The following is a 22,222-nucleotide window of genomic DNA, read 5'->3' on the forward strand; positions in this document are numbered from 1 at the left end:
ACATAGAACACACAACCGTGCACTCTAGATAACCCTGCCAGTCATAGTCCTATTACAAACTCCTACCTAGCAGTGGAGGTTGGCACCCTAAACATAAATACGAGATTGGCGCCCCCACTCACCGCCGGCTGACCCTATGTCTCCTGTTACAACCTTGACATAGGTGTCACATTTAGACCTCATTGATACCAGACAGGAACCTAACAAGATAGGCAGGTTTGAATTATGCAGGCTTTGTAAGTGGCAGGGTGAGATACACGGACAAAAGACAACAATGTGCAAAACAAGAAAGTGCTCGTGCATTAAAATGCTACCTCTGTACCCTACTGGTATGCGCCCTGCCTGGCTGTAGGGGTTGGCACCCTACTTGACAGCGGATATGGCGCCCCCACTCACCGAAGACTGTCCCTAGAAAACCCTGATACTAGTATATAACTAGGGATCTAAGTGCATATTAGCATAATAACATAATAAATTGTATGCAGAATAAGATGTATGCAGAAGGCAGGGCCCAATTAGAACCAGCACAGATTTGTCAATCTTCAACCGAAGAAGGCATATACTGAAAAAGTAGTCATGATAAACAGAGGGTAGGACCGATACTTATCAAATGATGTTTCATGCGCCTCAACGCGTTTCACCAAAACCGGATCATCAGGAGGCCTTGAAATTTGAATTTAAATAAATTGTGATATTTTATCAGTTATCTATTGTACGTAAGGTAATTTGGTTTTGTTAAACCCTGTGTCCACCTGTAGCAAGGCAGGGGTAACCAGTTGAGAAATGTTCATCCTCTCCCCACAACAAGAGGAAGAGTTGACCACAATTTTTGTGGTCCACAGGACCTGCAGATGTGAAATTGATAAAAAGGGCGAACTTGTCTCAAAAACAGAAAAAATTCAGAGGATAACTAATAAAAATCTCATTTTAAACCTGTTAGAGGCAATACGTCTCAAGAAAATAGCTATATGTAAATGTGCAGCACATACACGTAAAGATGACCCCATTTCCAAGGGAAATTAAAAGGCAGGTAAGGCGGCAAAACAAGCGGCTACCACAAATATACTGACATTACAAAAGTAAGTCTAGAAATCATCATCTTACAAATCCTCAAAGAAATGCAACAAACATCACCAAAACCTGAACAAACTAAATGGGTAACAAAAGGGATATTTTAAAAGATAGTCTATATGTAGCTACAGGAAATAAATATATATTGCCCAGTAACCTCTTCAGATATGCCACAGTATTGAGCCATGGCATCAGCCATGTCTCAACAGGAAGGACGGTAGAAATCATATCTAAGGTATTTATGACATATGGCTTTACTTACTATTCCAAAAAAATCTTGTTTAACCTGCATTACTTGTGCAAAACACAATTCCCAAGGGAACCCGAGACCAAAGAGAGGCCAATTTCCACACCCTAAATACTAATTTCAACATATTTGCAGGGATTTTATTGAACTGAACAAGTGTGAAGGGAAAAAGTACTGCCTAGTTATTATAGATGCTTTCAGCAGGTGGATTGAAGATTTTCCAACTGTCCGCCATGATGCATTAACGATAGCGAAGGTCCTCTTAAAGGAAATCATATCCAGATTTAGGATTCCGGAAAAAACATATATAGTGACGCCACATCACGGACATGCTCAGTAAGGTGATTTCTGGACTTAGACTCTAGAGCGTCAGGTCACCGCTGCCTATCGCTGGTTACTATAGATTTGTCTGGAGAGCCAGCAGTAACCAAATGAACACCATGAGCCTGAGCAAGACGTTGGGACCGATGTCTATGCTCAACAGCACCTGCAGCGGCCAATCCTGAATGGGAGACCGCAGAGGCAGATAAGGCTTGGGATCTAAAGGGGGCGTCAACCTGAGGAAGTGTGGACAAAACGCGTGTCGGGGTACAGGAACGAGCACGCAGATATCATACACTATGTAAGTGATCTATTTCTCTATATATAGGGAAGAGCTTTAGCCTTGGGGTGCCTTTATGTGGGTGTGAGATTTATTTATGAATTGTGCATGTTTATTAACAGCAGATAGTTTATTTATGCAACCTAGCATTTGGCACCTTTAATGAGATAGTTTAGGCAAAGGAGTGTTGCCTTGCCTTGTGCTATAAGCTCAATGTGCACTTTGTCTAGTGAAACCTATGATTCATACAGGTGTTGTTTTTTGATATTCTGGGTAATCTGTGTTCCTCACATTGGAGGTAATTCTTTTTAATATAATTGTATGTGTTTCATCTTGTGATTATTAATAAAATATTATTATATCAATTTATTTTTGTGCATTGTGTGATGTGTCATTGTTCGCCCTTCAACAGCGACTATTGACCAATTTTTTGATTACTTGAGCAGTCTGTGTAGACTACATGTGCTACCATTGCAAAAAGAGCTGGCAATAGATCTTTGTGATTTGTGTGCTTAGTGCACTGACTAAGGCAAGACATTCTTCAGGAGTCATAAATAGCCTCATTAATAGCATGTTACAATGTGTTAAGTGTGTGTATATCTGCTCATGGTGCTCACACTTGATACTGTATAAACCGAGACGTTTAGAAAATTTGGTTTCAATATTTTCACCATCTGCATAAGTTAATTTTATGAGCCTTGTTCACTTTTTTCCCCACAGTTCTTGGTGAATTTAAATTATTGATTTTGTCAAACAATACAAAAGTTGAAGCAAATCTTACAAAAGAAAAAAAAACATTTTTTGCCCAAAGTAAACCAATTCTTTACTTTTAGAAAAAATTTATGAAGGTGTGTGCTAGAATCATAGATATGTTTAAAACTAAGACTGGAAGTGCAAACTTAGACACTTTTTATAAATACTGTATGTTCCATATTTTTAGTCATTTCAAAAAATTATTTTGTAGGGGTGGCCCAACGTGAAAATGTTTTGGAAACACTGCCCTAAAAGGAAAATTTTCAATCAGAGGGTAGGCAGGGATTGGCTGGATAAAAATAAGTGTGCCACTTCTACGGTAGCGCTCTATTAAAGAGTTCAATTCATACTACAAAACTACATAACTTAGCGATAAACTACTAAAATAAACATGTAGATCAATACTGTTAGTGGTCTTCAGTGACAACAGCATAATTAAGATGACATGTTCTCTTTAGAAGAAAACAGGAGGAAGTAGATATCTATACATGTACATATTCCATTAAAAATGCAAATAAGAAACACATTTCTTTATATGGATATACTCAAAATAAATATATTATTATCTAGGCTGTAAATAACATTCTACACCTATCAGAGAGCAAATACTGGTCAAGATCATTTCAAAACTTATTCTTTTTTATTTGGCACACAGAATGAACATTAAATCTTTTCCAAGAAAGCAATGTCAAATGTACTGGCTGAGTTTTTCATTCAGAATACATCTTCAGTGGTGTAGCTTAATATATTCCTAAGCAGCCAGTCAAACTGCCATGAATGGGAGTTTCTGGGTTGCTGCAAAGAAATAAGGTACGTACAGCATTACTCTCCGAGTTTTGTTTTCATTTTTAAAGGTGTTTTTAGGTTAACCAAATCCTCCCATGAAAGTAAATTTATTTTTTTCCTCATTTCAAAGCAAATTTAGCCCTACAGCTTGTAATAACATATTTTTATCTGGAGAATGTACTGACATTTATCAGGTAACCTTGGCTTTAGAGAGTAATTACTCAAGCGTACAAGACTGTGCTTGGAACCCTGCCACACATGTAAAACAAGAAACACAAAACATTCTTTGTTTCTTCCCTAATGTAAATGTATGTTTGAGAAGAAATGATGAGAAGGGATTATTCCACCTTCTGCTTGAAGCATTATTTTACAGTGCACATGTTGTATACTAAGTTGGTCATGGTTTTAGAATTTTTAGGTTAACAACACTGAATGTCTCTACTTTACACAACACAAAAATGATACCTAATATACTATACTTAAAATACATTCAGAAATTGACTGTATTTTCTGTAGCCAGTAATAAATATTAGAACACTAAAAATTGTTTTACCATTTGTATTTTCAAACTGTGAGTTCTAATAAATAAGTTCCAGTCTTCATTTGCTCAATGATGGCAGCAGTCACCATTAGTAACTACTGTTCAGTGATTACTGATATTTAAACACAATGAATTGTAACTAATTATTATTATTAATCTTATTTAGCAACAGTATTCATATTACACTAATATATTCAACAATACTAATTTAAAGAGAACTTTTTAGCAATGTCAGCATGTTAAACTGTCCATATTGCAGAATTCGGGCTGTAAAGCTGAATAAGATATCTTTTTTACTTTATCTTTGTTGTGGAGATATTAACTCATATAGTTTAGTTCAAAATGTACGGTTAGGTTGGAGTCACACATACCGTATAAAAAAATCGGTCCGTATTTCACGGCCGAGAATCTCAGAAATGTTCCCTCAACAGTGATCTGTATGTCATCCGTGTGTAATGCAAGGATGCAATTTTCTCGCATCTAAGCATCCGTGTGACATTAGTATGGCAAGATTTTCTCGCCGACTTGCAAAATGGACATATATTGGATCCCGGCCCAGAAAATCATGAATAAATAATGTGGAAGCCTATTTATTGGCTCCACAAGTTCCATCCTACAAGCGAAAAAATTCTGTGGTCTCCCGCGCAATTTTCTTTGCCAGAGAGGGAAAGCCTGGGAAGGGGTTAATACCCATGGATCTTCCCAGTCTATGAATATCAGCCCGCAGATGTATATTTAGCCTTTACTGGCTATTCTAATAGGGGACCCCCCAAAAAATGATGTGGGGTCCCCCTATAATTAATAGCCACAAAGGCTACGCAGACAGCTGTGGTCTGATATTCATAGCCTAGGAAGGGGCCATGGATATTGACCCCCCTAGCTAAAAATACCAGCACCTAGCCGCCCCAGAAAAGGCGCAAGATGCGCCAATTCTGGCACTTAGCCTCTCTCTTCCCATTGCCCTGTAGTGGTGGGATATGGGGTAATAAGAGGTTAATGTCACCTTGCTATTGTAAGGTGACATTAAGCCCGGTTAATAATGGAGAAGTGTCAATAAGACACCTATCCATTATTAATCCAATAGTATGAAAGGGTTAACAAAAATACACACACATTAAGAATAAAGTCTTTTTATGAAATAATTAAACACACAGGTTTTCCATCTTTATTACACTCCCAATACAAATGAAGCCCTCGTTCTCTGGAAAAAATCCAAAATAAAAAACCAACAATATCCCATACCTGTCTGCTGTACAGTCAAGTCCCAAGTTGCAATCCATCTCAAGGGGTTAAATAGTTTACAACTGGGAGCGTTGCTAATGCTACCACCCCGGTGTAAACCACTGTGTAATGAATGAAAAGCTGCCTGCACAGTTTCTGAACTTTTCCCATGCTGCCGAGTTCACCTCAGGTCAGGCTGTGAGTCTGAGCATGCTCAGTGACGCCAGCGGTAGTTTTTTTCATACATAAACGCAAGTCATATCAAGGAAATTTGGAGAATTATAATGGCAGGTCAGTTTTAGCATTTAGGGAACTTGGAAAAAAAACACAATTGTGAAATTGCACTTTTTTTGTAATTTCATCAGACTTTTTTTTCCCATTTTCTAGTATATATGGTAAAATCAGTTGTGTAGTTCAAAAGTACAACTCGTTCAGCAAGAAACAAGCCCTCACATGGCCATATTGATGGCAAAATAAAAAAAGTTATGGTCCTGGGAAGAAGGGAAGCACAAAACTAAAAGACAAAAACTGAAAATCCCAAGGTTATGAAGGGGTTAAATATTGTACCATGAGTCTCCACTATACTTAGAAATTTAGAATGAAATATACATTTAAAATGATAAATAAAAACAATTTGAATTAAACATATTAAGCAACACATATAGAGTGTGCAAACATTTTAGGCAGTTGTGGAAAATCGCGACAAAAAAGCATACATTAAGCATCCAATTTTTAGAATGTATTCCGCATTTTTTGTGCACATGGCGCGTTTTTTTCCACAGCGGAATCGCATTCTGGAAAAAAACGCAGGACGTTCATTAAAGTGCGGAATCGCGGCGGTTCCGCACACATAGGAATGCATTGATCCGCTTACTTCCCGCATGGAGCTATGCCCACCATGCGGGAAGTAAGCGGATCATGTGCGGTTGGTACCCAGGGTGGAGGAGAAGAGACTCTCCTCCAGACCATGGGAACCATATAATTGTTAATAAAAAAGAATTAAAATAAAAAATAGTGATATTCTCACCTTCCGGCGACCCGCGCAGCTTTCCCACTCCTCGCGACGGTCCCGTTCTCAATAATGCTTTGCAAAAATGACCTGTGATGACGTGCGGTCTCACGAGACCGCTACGTCATCTGGGGTCATGCCGCAAAGCATTACTGGGACCGGAGCATCGTGAGGAGCGGGAAAGGCTGCCGGGGATGCCGGAAGGTGAGAATATCATGATTTATTATTTTTTTAATTATTTTTAACATTCTATCTTTTTTACTATTGATGCTACATAGGCAGCATCAATAGTAAAAAGTTGGTCACACTTGTCAAACACTATGTTTGACAAGTGTGACCAACCTGTCAATCAGTTTTCCAAGCGATGCTACAGATCGCTTGGAAAATGCTAGCATTCTGCAAGCTAATTATGCTTGTAAAACGCTAGTGTTTAGCGGGAATACGCATGCCAATTCCGCATGCGATATACCCGCGGCAGGAGTTGCGGAATTGTCGTGGAAATTGTCGCGGCAATTCTGCAACATGTGCACTTAGCCTAAATAATTTTTTTTTTTTAATTTCAAGCATCTTAACGGTCCCCAGTGTATTGTTAGTGATGCAATGTGCATCATAAATAATTTTTTTCATTAAAAACGGCAGTTTGGTCATGTGAAAAAAAGCATTTTATATAGTTAGATCGTAACTGCTCAATTAGTCATAGGGGAGTTCCTAATATTCTATTCAAATGCATGTAGAAAAGCCGCAGAGACACCATCACGTGTTTCTCAACGCAAGCAATGAATAGCCAGGTCTTTCACCGGGAAGGAACAACCACGGGAAGGGCAGCATCCAATAAAGGAAAACCACCTATGCCAAAACATGGTATCCATCCACAGACAGCTGTTTCGGGGTATTTGCCCCTTATCAGTGTGGAGTAGGAAACTGGCTATTAGGAGCAGTGCCTGGTAAAAAGACTATAAACAAAAGGGTGAATGACCTCGGGGAGATCAAAACATCCAACAATGCGGAGACACCATCATGTGTTTCTCAACGCAGTGATCCAGAATACTGCCCCCATCCCTAATGGGAAATATGCAAATGTATATAGAAATGCCGCGGAGACACCATCACGTGTTTCTCAACGCATGCAATGAATAGCCAGGTCTTTCACCAGGAAGGAACAACCACGGGAAGGGTAGCATCCAATAAAGGAAAAACACCCATGCCAAAACATGGTATCCATCCACAGACAGCTGTTTCGGGGTATTTGCCCCTCATCAGTGTGGAGTAGGAAACTGGCTATTAGGAGCAGTGCCTGGTAAAAAGACTATAAACATAAGGGTGAATGACCTCCGCTGCTTTTCTACATGCATTTGCATATTTCCCATTAGGGATGGGGGCAGTGTTCTGGATCACTGCGTTGAGAAACACGTGATGGTGTCTCTGCGGTGTTGGATGTTTTGATCTCCCCGAGGTCATTCACCCTTATGTTTATAATATTCTATTCAGTCATGGGCGTCGCCGCCCACTCAATTTGATTTAATTCCATGGTGTCGAAGTCACTGGAATCCCATGTTTGTGAAGTGTGGCGCTTGGAGACGCACTTGCGCAGTGTCGAGCGTGGGGCCAGCAGCACTTGCGCAGTGTTGACGGTGCATGCACGGCTCCCCGTTCAACACTACGCAAGTTTGGCTCCCCGCTTAACACTGCATAAGTGTGGTCAGCTTCACGCTACACACTGCGTAAGCACGGCTGCCCGCTCACCACTGTGTAAAAGCGGCTCCAAGGGCCATAATGCACAAGCTTGGGATTCCAGCGACGTTGGTGCAACAAGGGAAATCAATCAAATTGAGAGGGCGGCGACCCCCGTGGCTGAACAGAAAATGAAGCACATTACATTACTAACAACGTACTGGGGACAGTTTAGATGCTTGAAATGCAATGGCAGGTTCCCTTTAACATAATGCAAAGTTAATGAGCAAAGTAGACATTTTAAACAAATTAATATTTGGTTTGATCACCCCGTTAACTGCATGAATGCATCTATTCTTCTAGATGCACTTGTACAATGATTTTTAAAGGAAATGGGCAGAGAAGTTGTGCCAAACATCTTGGGGAACTAGCCATAGGTCTTCTGTGGATGTAGGCTTGCATAAATCCTTCTGTCTCTTTATGCAATCCCACACTGACTTGATGATGCTGAGATTAGTACTGTGTGAAGGCCATATCATTACTTTGAGAACTCCTTGCTCTTCTGTATGCTGAAGATCATTAAAAATGACATTGGCTGTATGTTTGGGGTTGTTTTCCGCTGCAGAATACATTTTCTTGAATGATGCATCTGCCTGTATTTCTCATCATTGAGGATGCTGACCAAAAAAATGGGAACATTGAGAACTGTAGGCACCTCAGTTTCTATTTTTTGCATCAAAGCTGAGTCACTTGGCTTTGTTTCCATGTCAGAGTTATGGTTGTTGGCTGCAATTATTCCATGAAGATCACTTCTGGCCAAACATCACTGAACAGTCAATGAATGTAACTGGTTCCCACTGGTTGTTGCCAGTTCTGAGCTGGTGCCACTGCTGGAAATCTTCAAATTTTGAAGGGATGTAAGCATATTATGTCTTTAGCTATAAGATAAAGCAGTTTATTTGGCAAAGTGCTAGAAATCTGTACTATAATGATTGCCTGCAGGCAACAGTTAAGCAGTGGAAGTTCCTTGGTAGTTTGGGGCACCACCAAATATTGATTTGATTTAGGTTTCTGTTTTATTCACTTAATTTATTTTTCTCAAATAATAAAATGGAAACCACTAACACATACTTTTTATGTGTTATTATATTTTACTGGGGCAGCATTTCTTAGGTTGCTCACCAATAGCTTTGTGAATTGTATCCAGACAGATCTATGTAGCAGGGGGAACACTCATTTGTGTCTTTAGTGTCATTATCGTCAGATTACTATACTCAGTATATCGCAGTTCTGATAATGGAATTTTACAATGCAGTCCTTGATGAAGTATGTCCACATTAGCAGCAATAAATGTAAGTTTTCTTTTTAACATATCATTTTTCTAACCACAGATAACATAAGGCACTCAGTAATGATCAAATGAAGATCCTTTTACACCTGTGAACGTTCTTACATCCTATGCTTACGACCGATAGCACACGCAAACTCACTGCAAATAACAACAATACATGCAACGTACAGGTGATGCAGGCAACAATCAATGTGAAAGCAGAAAAACACATGGTAGGTGAGAGCCCCTAACAAACAGAAATAAGTAAATAACTCTTTATAATAGGTCTCCAAAGCCTGGGTGGTCTGCTGCAGCAAATGTACCTGAAGACGTCAGTAGAAGCACTATTCAATAGATTTTGAGACATACAGGAAGAAATAAGAGATGAAACGTTATGTCTTACAAACTCTAAGCTTTGAATGTGACTTCTAATTATTTATAAAGAAATATGTTTTACGGAATCACAAACGGGGTATTTCCAGTTCACTCCATGTTTTTGTGGTTCAGCATAGCTGGAGGAATTCCTTGCTTTATTCTGATATCTGGAATGCATTAAAGATCTGCTAAGCCATTTTCATTGTTTCTAATGCTGGAACAGGTCTGTGATATCTCAGGAAATAGTCTATTTGTGAGAAAAATTTGTGTGTGTGACACATTAACTCTTAGTTTACTGGCGTTGTGCACAATACATACATACAATTGCCCAGCAAGGTGTAGGTCAAAAAGTATGGACAAAAATAAGTATATACTGCCATCTACTGGAAAGCAGCTCTTGATCTACAATGTTAGAGGATCCATCAGCACTCCTTACAAGTGTTTTAGTAAATATGTGCTTTCTCAAAACAAAAACAAACTAAACAATGCTGTTGTAACACTTAGGTGAAACCAATTCCTTTCTCAATAATATGCATAACGTTTTATGTGGCATACAAATATGGCCACATAGTGAGGAAAACATTTTTATGTATGATGGGATACCGCAGCTGCTGTATGGTGGTGGCATTGGTGGGGGGTGATGGGTGTCAAAGCCCAACCGATCTTTTATTGATGACATATCTTGAAGATATGTTATCAGTATAAGATATAAGAGTCAGAGCAAATTATAAAATATATAACAGGCAAAGCAAAGGCAAATTATTCAATACCCAGGAAGACTGTAATTTACAATGATTTTTGCAGCCTCCTTATTCTGCGCCTAGAAACCTGACGTGGAAGGAAATAGGCCACTGTTAAATTTATTTCCCTTACTAACAAAAAAAGTTAATCTACAGTATTAAAAAAAGCAAATAAAGACATTATTTACCTAAGTATTGAAGATCACCTCAATTCATTTATAATGGCTCTGCTTGCAACATAGCAGGTAAAGAAGCTCCCCAGCAGTGAGGACAAAAACTTTAAAAAAGCTCAGCCTTTTGGACCACTCTGATATGATAATAATTAATGACGGAGGTTAAGTCAAACAAACCTAAATACTCACATGTCCGAGTATACATAGCAATGCTGACTGTTGAAAAGCTAATAGGGCAATGCTGGCAACTAGAGAACCCTACAAAGCTCCTTTCCTACATGGAGGAAGAGATTGGCAATTTATGTGTGCACATGTAATGATGAGGATTTGAAGATTTTGTAAAGTGCTTCACCACCAGCACTTTTTGTGCAATATAAAAATGTCTGTGTAGATCATGGTAAAAGGTTGTTACAATTAGACTCTTCCAAAAAAGTTAATATTTCAAATACTAACAAATTTACCAAATTCTAAGGAACAGTGCTCTTTACTGACATTGGTCAAGATACAGTTAGGTCCATATATATTTGGACAGAGACAACATTTTTCTCATTTTGGTTATAGACATTACCACAATTTAATTTTAAACAAAACAATTCAGATGCAGTTGAAGTTCAGACTTTTAGCTTTCATTTGAGGGTATCCATATTAAAATTGGATGAAGAGTTTAGGAGTTTCAGCTCCTTAACCTGTGCCACCCTGTTTTTTAAAGGGACCAAAAGTAATTGGACAATTGACTCCAAGGCTATTTCATGGACAGGTGTGGGCAATCCCTTCATTATGTCATTCTCAACTAAGCAGATAAAAGGCCTGGAGTTGATTTGAGGTGTGGTGCTTGCATTTGGAAGGTTTTCCTATGAAGTAAACATGCGGTCAAAAGTGCTCTCCATGAAGGTGAAACAAGCCATTCTTAACCCCTTCCCGACCTTTGACGCATACGCTGCGTCATGAAAGTCGGTGCCAATCCGACCTGTGACGCAGCGTATGCGTCATGGAGGGATAGCGCTCCTGCAGATCGGGTGAAAGGGTTAACTCCAATTTCACCCGATCTCCAGGAACAGGGGGAGTGGTACTTCAGCCCAGGGGGGGTGGCTTCACCCCCTCGTGGCTACGATCGCTCTGATTGGCTGTTGAAAGTGAAACTGCCAATCAGAGCGATTTGTAATATTTCACCCCAAAAAACGGTGAAATATTACAATCCAGCCATGGCCGATGCTGCAATATCATCGGCCATGGCTGGAAAACCTAATCTGCCCCCACCCCACCCCACCGATCGCCCCCACAGTGCTCCGTTACGTGGTCCGCCCCCCTAAGTCCTCCTGTCCGCTCCTCCGTCCTCCTGTCCGCTCCCCCGTGCTCCGGTGCCCCCTCCCTGTGCTCCGGTCCCCCCCCCCCGTGATCCGATCACCCCCCCTTCATACTTACCGGGCCTCCCGGTGTCCGTCCGGCTTCTGCATGGGCGCCGCCATCTTCCAATATGGCGGGCGCATGCGCACTGCGCCCGCAGAATCTGCCAGCTGGCAGATTCGTTCCAGATGTATTTTGATCACTGCGATATAGCCTATCACAGTGATCAAAATAAAAAAAAGTAAATGACCCCCCTTTATCACCCCCATAGGGACAATAATAAAAATAAAACATATGTTTTTTTTTTTCTGCTAGGGTTAGGGTTAGAACTAGGGTTAGAATTAGGGTTAGAATTAGGGGTAGGGTTAGGGTTAGGGGTAGGGTTAGGGCATGTGCACACAGTGCGGATTTGGCTGCGAATCCGCAGCGGATTGCCGCGGATCCGCAGCGGATTGGCCGCGGATCCGCAGCGGATTGGCCGCGGATCCGCAGCGGATTGGCCGCTGCAAATTCGTAGCAGTTTTCCATCAGGTTTACAGTACCATGTACACCTATGGAAAACCAAATCCGCTGTGCCCATGGTGCGGAAAATACCGTGCGGAAACGCTGTGTATTTTCCGCAGCATGTCAATTTTGTGCGGATTCCGCAGCGTTTTACACCTGTTCCTCAATAGAAATCCGCAGGTGAAATCCGCACAAAAAAACACTGGAAATCCGCTGTAAATCCGTAGGTAAAACGCAGTGCCTTTTACCTGCGGATTTTTCAAAAATGGTGCGGAAAAATCTCACACGAATCCGCAAAGTGGGCACATAGCCTTAGGGTTAGGGTTGGAATTAGAGTTAGGGTACCGTCTCACAGTGGCACTTTGATCGCTACGACGGTACGATCCGTGACGTTCCAGCGATATCCATACAATATCGCTGTGTCTGACACGCAGCAGCGATCAGGGACCCTGCTGAGAATCGTACGTCGTAGCAGATCGTTTGGAACTTTCTTTCGTCGCTGGATCTCCCGCTGTCATCGCTGGATCGTTGTGTGTGACAGCTATCCAGCGATGCGTTCACTTGTAACCAGGGTAAACATCGGGTTACTAAGCGCAGGGCCGCGCTTAGTAACCCGATGTTTACCGTGGTTACCAGCGTAAAAGTAAAAAAAAAAAAAAAAACTTACATACTCACATTTCGGTGTCCTTCAGGTCCCTTGCCGTCTGCTTCCCGCTCTGACTGTCTGCCGGCCGGAAAGTGAGAGCACAGCACAGCAGTGACGTCACCGCTGCGCTCTGCTCTCACTGTACGGCGGCACTCAGTCAGAGCGGGAAGCAGACGGCAAGGGACCTGAAGGACACCGAAATGTGAGTATGTACGTTTTTTTTTTTTTACTTTTACGCTGGTAACCACGGTAAACATCGGGTTACTAAGCGCGGCCCTGCGCTTAGTAACCCGATGTTTACCCTGGTTACCCGGGACCTTGGCATCGTTGGTCGCTGGAGAGCGGTCTGTGTGACAGCTCCCCAGCGACCACACAATGACTTTCCAACGATCACGGCCAGGTCGTATCGCTGGTCGTGATCGTTGGTAAATCGTTATGTGAGACGGTACCCTTAGGGTTGGAATTAGGGCTAGGGTTGGAAATAGGGTTAAGATTAGGCTTGTGGTTAGGGTTAAGGATAGGGTTAGGGTTGTGTTGGGGTTACAGTTGTGGGTAGGGTTGGGATTAGGGTTAGGATTAGGGTTGGAATTAGGGTTACGGGTGTGTTGGGGTTAGGGTTGTGGTTAGGGGTGTGTTGGGGTTAGGGTTGTGATTAGGGTTATGGCTACAGTTGGGATTAGGGTTAGGGGTGTGTTGGGGTTAGTGTTGAAGTTAGAATTGAGGGGTTTCCACTGTTTAGGCACATAAGGGGTCTCCAAACGCAACATGGCGCCACCATTGATTCCAGCCAATCTTGCGTTCAAAAAGTCAAATGGTGCGCCCTCCCTTCCAAGCCCCGACGTGCGCCCAAACAGTGGTTTACCCCCACATATGGGATACCAGCGTACTCAGGACAAACTGGGCAACAACTATTGGGGTCCAATTTCTCCTGTTACCCTTGCAAAAATAAAAAATTACTTGCTAAAACATAATTTTGAGGAAAGAACAATTATTTTTTATTTTCACGGCTCTACGTTATAAACTTATGTGAAAAACTTGGGGGTTGAAAGTGCTCACCACACATCTAGATAAGATCCTTTTGGGGTCTAGTTTCCAAAATGGGGTCACTTGTGGGGTGTTTCTACTGTTTAGGCACATCAGGGGCTCTGCAAATGCAACGTGACGCCCGCAGACCATTCCATCAAAGTCTGCATTTCAAATGTCACTACTTCCCTTCCGAGCCCTGACGTGCGCCCAAACAGTGGTTTACCCCCACATATGAGGTATCAGCGTACTCACAACAAACTGGGCAACAAATATTGGGGTCCAATTTCTCCTGTTACCCTTGTGAAAATAAACAATTGCTTGCTAAAACATCTTTTTTGAGGAAAGAAAAATTATTTTTTATTTTCACGGCTCTGCGTTGTAAACTTCTGTGAAGCACTTGGGGGTTGAACGTGCTCACCACACATCTAGATAAGTTCCTTGGGGGGTCTAGTTTCCAAAATGGGGTCACTTGTGGGGGGTTTCTACTGTTTAGGCACATCAGGGGCTCTGCAAACGTAACATGATTCCCGCAGACCATTCCATCAAAGTCTGCATTCCAAATCGTCACTACTTCCCTTCCGAGCCCCGCCATGTGCCCAAACAGTGGTTTACCCCCACATATGGGGTATCAGCGTACTCAGGAGAAACTGGACAACAACTTTTGGGGTCAAATTTTTCCTGTTACCCTTGGGAAAATTAAAAAATTCTGGGCTAAAAAAATATTTTCGAGGAAAGAAAACACATTTTTTATTTTCACGGCTCTGCGTTATAAACTTCTGTGAAGCACTTGGGGGTTCAAAGTGCTCACCACACATCTAGATAAGTTCCCTTGGGGGTCTAGTTTCCAAAGTGGGGTCAATTGTGGGGAGTTCCTACTGTTTAGGCACATCAGGGGCTCTGCAAACGCAACGTGACGCCCGCAGAGCATTCCATTAAAGTCTGCATTTCAAAACGTCACTACTTCCCTTCCGCTCCCCGACGTGTGCCAAAACAGTGGTTTACCCCCACATATGGGGTATCAGCGTACTCAGGAGAAACTTCACAACAACTTTTGGGGTCCAATTTCTCCTGTTACCCTTGGGAAAATAAAAAATTGTGGGTTAAAATATCATTTTTGAGGAAAGAAAAATAATTTTTTATTTTCATGGCTCTGCGTTATAAACTTCTGTGAAGCACTTGAGGGTTCAAAGTGCTCACCACACATCTAGATTAGTTCCTTGGGAGGTCTAATTTCCAAAATGGGGTCACTTGTGCGGGAGCTCCAATGTTTAGGCACACAGGGGCTCTCCAAACGCGACATGGTGTCCGCTAATGATTGAAGCTAATTTTCCATTCAAAAAGCCAAATGGCGTGCCTTCCCTTCCGAGCCCTGCCGTGCGCCCAAACAGTGGTTTACCCCCACATATGGGGTATCATCGTACTCAGGACAAACTGGACAACAACATTTGGGGTCCAATTTCTCCTATTATCCTTGGGAAAATAAAAAACTCCGGGCTAAAAATCATTTTTGAGGAAAGAAAAATATTTTTTTATTTTCATGGCTCTGCGTTATAAACTTCTGTGAAGCACCTGGGGGTTTTAAGTGCTCACTATACATCTAGATTAGTTCCTTGGGGGGTCTAGTTTCCAAAATGGGGTCACTTGTAGGGGAGCTCCAATGTTTAGGCACACAGGGGCTCTCCGAACGCAACATGGTGTCCACTAACGATTGGAGCTAATTTTCCATTGAAAAAGTCAAATGGCGCGCCTTCCCTTCCAAGCCTTGCCGTGCACCCAAACAGTGGTTTACCCCCACATATGAGGTATCGGCATACTCAGGAGAAATTGCCCAACAAATTTTAGGATCCATTTTATCCTGTTGCCCATGTGAAAATGAAATAATTGAGGCTAAAAAAAATTTTGTGTGAAAAAAAAGTACTTTTTCATTTTTACGGATCAATTTGTGAAGCACCTGAGGGTTTAAAGTGCTCACTATGCATCTAGATAAGTTCCTTGGGGGGTCTAGTTTCCAAAATGGGGTCACTTGTGGGGGAGCTCCAATGTTTAGGCACACAGGGGCTCTCCAAACCTGACATGGTGTCCGCTAACGATGGAGATAATTTTTCATTCAAAAAGTCAAATGGCGCTCCTTCCCTTCCGAGCCTTACCATGTGCCCAAACAGTAGTTTACCCCCACATATGAGGTATTGGCGTACTCAGGAGAAATTGCCCAACAAATTTTAGGATCCATTTTATTCTGTTGCCCATGTGAAAATGAAAAAATTGAGGCTAAAAGAAAATTTGTGTGAAAAAAAAGTACTTTTTCATTTTTACGGATTAATTTGTGAAGCACCTGGGGGTTTAAAGTGCTCACTATGCTTCTAGATAAGTTCCTTGGGGGGTCTAGTTTCCAAAATGGGGTCACTTGTGGGGGAGCTCCAATGTTTAGGCACACGGGAGCTCTCCAAACGCGACATGGTGTCCGCTAAAGATTGGAGCCAATTTTTCATTCAAAAAGTCAAATGGCGCTCCTTCCCTTCCGAGCCCTGCCGTGCGCCCAAACAGTGGTTTACCCCCACATATGAGGCATCAGCGTACTCAGGACAAATTGGACAACAACATTCGTGGTCCAGATTCTCCTTTTACCCTTGGGAAAATAAAAAAATTGTTGCGAAAAGATCATTTTTGTGACTAAAAAGTTAAATGTTAATTTTTCCCCTATTTGTTGCTTCTGCTGCTGTGAAACACCTGAAGGGTTAATAAACCTCTTGAATGTGGTTTTGAGCACCTTGAGGGGTGCAGTTTTTAGAATGGTGTCACTTTTGGGTATTTTCAGCCATATAGAACCCTCAAACTGACTTCAAATGTGAGGTGGTCCCTAAAAAAAATGGTTTTGTAAATTTTGTTGTAAAAATGAGAAATCACTGGTCAAATTTTAACCCTTATAACTTCCTAGCAAAAAAAAAATTTCTTTCCAAAATTGTGCTGATGTAAAGTAGACATGTGGGAAATGTTATTTATTAACTATTTTGTGTCACATAACTCTCTGGTTTAACAGAATAAAAATTCAAAATGTGAAATTTGCAAAATTTTCAAAATTTTCGCCAAATTTCTGTTTTTTTCACAAATAAACTCAGAAATTATCGACCTAAATTTACCACTAACATGAAGCCCAATATGTCACGAAAAAACAATCTCAGAACCGCAAGGATCCGTTGAAGCGTTCCTGAGTTATTACCTCATAAAGGGACACTGGTCAGAATTGCAAAAAATGGCAAGGTCATTAAGGCCAAAATAGGCTGGGTCATGAAGGGGTTAAGCTGTGAAAACAGAGAAAAAACCCATCTGAGAAATTGCTACAATATTAGGAGTGGCAAAATGTACAGTTTGGTACATCCTGAGAAGGAAAGAAAGCACTGGTGATCTCATCAATGCAAAAAGACCTGGGCGCTCACGGAAGACAACAGTGGTGGATGATCGCAGAATAATCTCCATGGTGAAGAGAAACCCCTTCACAACAGCCAACCAAGTGACCAACACTCTCCCGGAGGTCGGCGTATCAATATCGAAATCTATCATAAAGAGAAGACTGCATGAAAGTAAATACAGAGGGTTCACTGCACGGTGCAAGCCACTCATAAGTGTCAAGAATAAAAAGGCTAGACTGGACTTTGCTAAAAAACATCTAAAAAAGCCAGCACAGTTCAGGAAAAACATTCTTTGGACAGATGAAACCAAGATCAACCTCTACCAGAATGATGGAAAGAGAAAAGTATGGCGAAGGCTTGGTACAGCTCATGATCCAAAGCATACCACATCATCTGTAAAACACGGCGGAGGCAGTGTGATGGCTTGGGCATGCATGGCTGCCAGTGGCACTGGGTCACTAGTGTTTATTGATGATGTGACACAGGACAGAAGCAGCCAAATGAATTCTGAGGTATTCAGAGCCATACTGTGTGCTCAGATCCAGCCAAATGCAGCAAAACTGATTGGTCGTCGTTTCATACTACAGATGGACAATGACCCAAAACATGAAGCCAAAGCAACCCAGGAGTCTATTAAAGCAAAGAAGTGGAATATTCTTGAATGGCCAAGTCAGTCACCTGATCTCAACCCAATTGAGCATGCATTTCACTTGTTAAAGACTAAACTTCAGACAGAAAGGCCCACAAACAAACAGCAACTGAAAACCACTGCAGTGAAGGCCTGGCAGAGCATCAAAAAGGAGGAAACACAGAGTCTGGTGATGTCCATGAGTTCAAGACTTCAGGCAGTCATTGCCAACAAAGGGTTTTCAACCAAGTACTAGAAATGAACATTTTATTTAAAATTATTGAATCTGTCCAATTACTTTTGGTCCCTTTAAAAACAGGGTGGCACATGTTAAGGAGCTGAAACTCCTAAACCCTTCATCCAATTTTAATGTGGATACCCTCAAATGAAAGCTGAAAGTCTGAACTTCAACTGCATCTGAATTGTTTTGTTTAAAATTCATTGTGGTAATGTCTATAACCAAAATGAGAAAAATGTTGTCTCTGTCCAAATATATATGGACCTAACTGTATGTGATATTGTAGCCAAATAATTACATTTCATTAAAAAAAATGTTCCAAGCACTAACCAAAGGTGCATTTATATTGTATGATTATCATGAACGAGCGTTCCTAGAAACACTTCTTTCACAATAATAGTGCAGACTAAACAGGCTGCCAATCACCTGACAAATAAGCAAAACACTCGTTCAATTAGTTAAATGAGGTTTCGGCTTGTGTAAAAGTTCATAGTTCTCAACTGCACCTCATCCTGTGTGAACATTGCCTGCTCTGTCGAGAACAATGCCAGCCTAAGCACACTGAACAACCTATTAGGCTATGCTCTCACGATGAGTATTTAGTGTGTTTTTGATGTTGCAAATTTTCGAAAAAAACGCAAGTAACCTATAACTTAATAGGTGCAGAAAAGTGCAGGCAAACTGCAACATCAAAAACTCACCAAATACTCCTGGGAACATAGCCTGAGAGATTGTTGTGTGCATCTGATGTTCACTGACTCCCTGTGTAAACAGGCTACTGCATGACTGACAACCGGCAAACAAGTTGTTTAATGCTGCACAAACTTTGTCAGCTGCTTGAAACCTGCTGACTAAATAGGAGAGGGAGAGAGGCATGAACAGGGACCGGAATATCATTTTTGTTTTTTTAGAAATTAATAGAACATGTGAAAATAATAAATTATCTAATATATATTTTTAGAAAAATATACTTTCTCCATTCTCAAAATTCTCAATTTACTGGGTATAGTCTGCCTTCAGTGAACACAGAAATTCCCATTACTGAGATTGGGGATGCTGGTTGGTGTAAATTCTATGGAGAATGAAATTCTATGGAGAACTGTAAGGCTATGTGCCCACGTTGCGGATTCGTGTGCAGATTTTTCTGCACCGTTTTTGAAAAATTCGCAGGTAAAACGCCCTGCGGATTTAGTGCGTTTTTTGTGCGGATTTCACCTGCGGTTTTACACCTGCGGATTCCTATTGAGGAGCAGGTGTAAAACGCTGTGGAATCCGCACAAAGAATTGCCATGCTGCGGAAAATACAAGGCAGCGTTTCCGCGCGGTATTTTTTGAACCATGGGCACAGCAGATTTGGTTTTCCATAGGTTTACATGGTACTGTAAACTTGATGGAAAACTGCTGCGAATCCGCAGCGGCCAATCCGCTGCGGATCCGCAGGCAAATCCGCAACGTGTGCACATACCCTTACTGTTATTTCAGGAGAACTTGCATTACCATGTCTGTGTCTGCTTCCAGCTCTTCCACTCCTCTCCACAAAATGTTAAAAGCACCAACTGCCATGTCCTATCTCACTAATGGGAAAATCTGTCTTCAATGAAGACAGATTTTACCCATGACTTGAGAGTGAAAGATCAGTCTAGGAGGAGAAAGAAGCAAATGTATCTGATAAAATGTTAGAAAGTTGCTTATTTCCATGTGTACTATGAATTTATTAAACAGTTACTCTTTAATTTTTATATTCTTATTAAAGCAGTACAAAATGGATGTTTAAAGATTTCTACCTCTCTTATGTAATCCTGTCAGCAGCTTCATAGGAAGTAGTGTGGGAGGCAGAGCTGCTGACAGACTCCGTTTAGTGGTAAAGAAAGGCCTGTCAGCAGGAATATAAATGATGATCATATAGATAAGGTAACATTTATTTTTACAACTACTGTAACAATAACATTTATTACTGTAGCCTTAGATTAGTCTTTAGAAAGTCATGTATAATTTATATGTAATGCATTTCCCAATTTTATTATACTAATTTTAACTGGTTCTTTACTGCAGCAGAGTTGGAGTTGTTAAGGGCTCCCAATAAGCATCACACAACAAGTAGCAACCAGTCAACCTGAGGGAAGCCCACAGGCCCGCAGGGCCACTGGCTGGCTCTTTGTCACCAAATGGAGCAGGTTGAATGCAGACATCACTGTGATATCCTCACCAACAAAACGAAGGGGCAAAGAACAGGGACAACAGCTGAATGGGAGAAAAAGAAAGATTAATATCAGCATGACGAATGATACAAACAATACGGAGACAAGATGATCATGACTTATTTTACAGCAGTGGTGGGCAATAAACAGATGCTCAAGTATCATGTATTCAAGCAGAAGATTAAACGCTAAACGTTATTCTCACTTGGTCCCCACATATAAGGTACAAACTGTATGAATGTTTTACATAGAAATTCTAGTCACAAAAATTAATTTGGCCACAGGAAATGTAATTAAGAATATGCCTTTGTTACAATATACAGCGATGTAATAGAGATGATTGCAAATGACTGCCCACCACTGTCTTCGAGCATTAAACACACAGTCACATTAAATAAGGTTATCCGCAGGGATGCATTAATAACAGAAAACAGCTAATAGAAATCATACTCAGTCTGCATAAAGCGTAACAATATACAAAATACTGTGTCAAACTGATGAAAACTGCAATCTTATTACATAAAATCATGAATGTAGTGGAGATAATGAAAAAACATTAAAAATACATAACAGACCTTATTAACGGAGTCATAAACTTACTTAACCGCTTAACGACCGCCGATACGACTTTTACCGGCATCAGTTAAGGGTACTTAAACCACAGCGCCGTTAATTAACGGCGCTGTGGAAAAAGGAAATAGCGCCCCCCCAGAGTCGGATTTCCTCTGGGGTCTCGGTTGCCTAGGGTAGCCGAGACCCCAGAGAACATGATTTGGGGGGTTTTTACCGACCCCCGGGTTGCGACCGCAAAAAAACCCGCGATTTCCCATTTAATTTCTCTGTCCTCCGATGTGACCTCACATCAGAGGACAGAGAAATCGGGTCCCCGATATTCACTCATTTCCCCCAATGCTCCTCGTGGCTCCAGATGGGCGCCGCCATCTTTTCCGGGGGAAAAATGGCGGGTGCATGCGCAGTGCGCCCGCCGGCCGACACCCGGCAGATCTTTGGGGTCTCGGCTGCCGGGGGTAGCTGAGACCCCAAAGAACATGAGCGGGGTTGGTTTTTACCGACCCCTGTTTTGCGATCGCCGGTAATTAACCGTTTACTGGCGAATGCAAAAAAAAGCGGCATGTCATTCTGTGTCCTCTGATGTGATCGCACATCAGGGGACAGAGAAATAGGGGGATTCGGGGACCCTGTTATACTTACCAGTGTCCCTGGGTCCTCCTGCATCCCCTACTGGCCACCGGCTTCTTCCTCCGCCCCGTGATGTGCTGGCTGGCAGAGGAAGATTCTTCCTCTTGTTTTATTTTGGTCACTGTGAGATCCTATCATAGTGATCAAAATAAAAAAATAGTAAATAAACCCCCCCTTTATCGCCCCTTTAGTTACGAAAAAATGATAAAATAAAAAAAGTATGTATTTCAATTTTCCAATTAGGGTTAGGGCTAAAGTTAGGGTTAGGGTTGGGGCTAAAGTTAGGGTTAGGGCTGGTGCTAAAGTTAGGGTTGGGGCTAAAGTTAGGGTTAGGGGTAAAGTTAGGGTTGGGGCTAAAGTTAGGGTTAGAGTTGGGGCTAAAGTTAGGGTTAGGGTTGGTGCTAAAGTTAGGGTTAGGGCTAGGGTTGGTGCTAAAGTTAGGGCTAAAGTAATGGTTAGGGATAAAGTTAGGGCTAAAGTAATGGTTAGGGATAAAGTTAGGGTTAGAGTTGG

General features: G+C 41.5%; 1 protein-coding gene across 7 annotated transcripts in view; it reads right to left on the reverse strand.

Moving 5' to 3' along the window:
- Positions 1-22,222, reverse strand: part of MSRB3 (methionine sulfoxide reductase B3) — a 411,351-nt gene that overhangs the window by 263,893 nt on the left and 125,236 nt on the right. For 5 of the 7 annotated variants that reach the window (XR_013215776.1, XM_077265193.1, XM_077265192.1 and 2 more), the window contains one exon: positions 20,425-20,552. The exons of the other annotated variants lie outside the window; for them this stretch is intronic. Coding sequence is in view for 4 of the 5 variants with exons in the window: in XM_077265193.1 (XP_077121308.1) it covers positions 20,425-20,500 (76 nt within the window). In the remaining variant the exon portion in view is untranslated. The remainder of the gene's footprint in view (positions 1-20,424; positions 20,553-22,222) is intronic. 7 annotated transcript variants of the gene reach the window in all.

This window comes from Ranitomeya variabilis, chromosome 5, assembly GCF_051348905.1.
Source record: "Ranitomeya variabilis isolate aRanVar5 chromosome 5, aRanVar5.hap1, whole genome shotgun sequence".
NCBI classification, from domain to species: Eukaryota; Metazoa; Chordata; class Amphibia; order Anura; family Dendrobatidae; genus Ranitomeya; species Ranitomeya variabilis.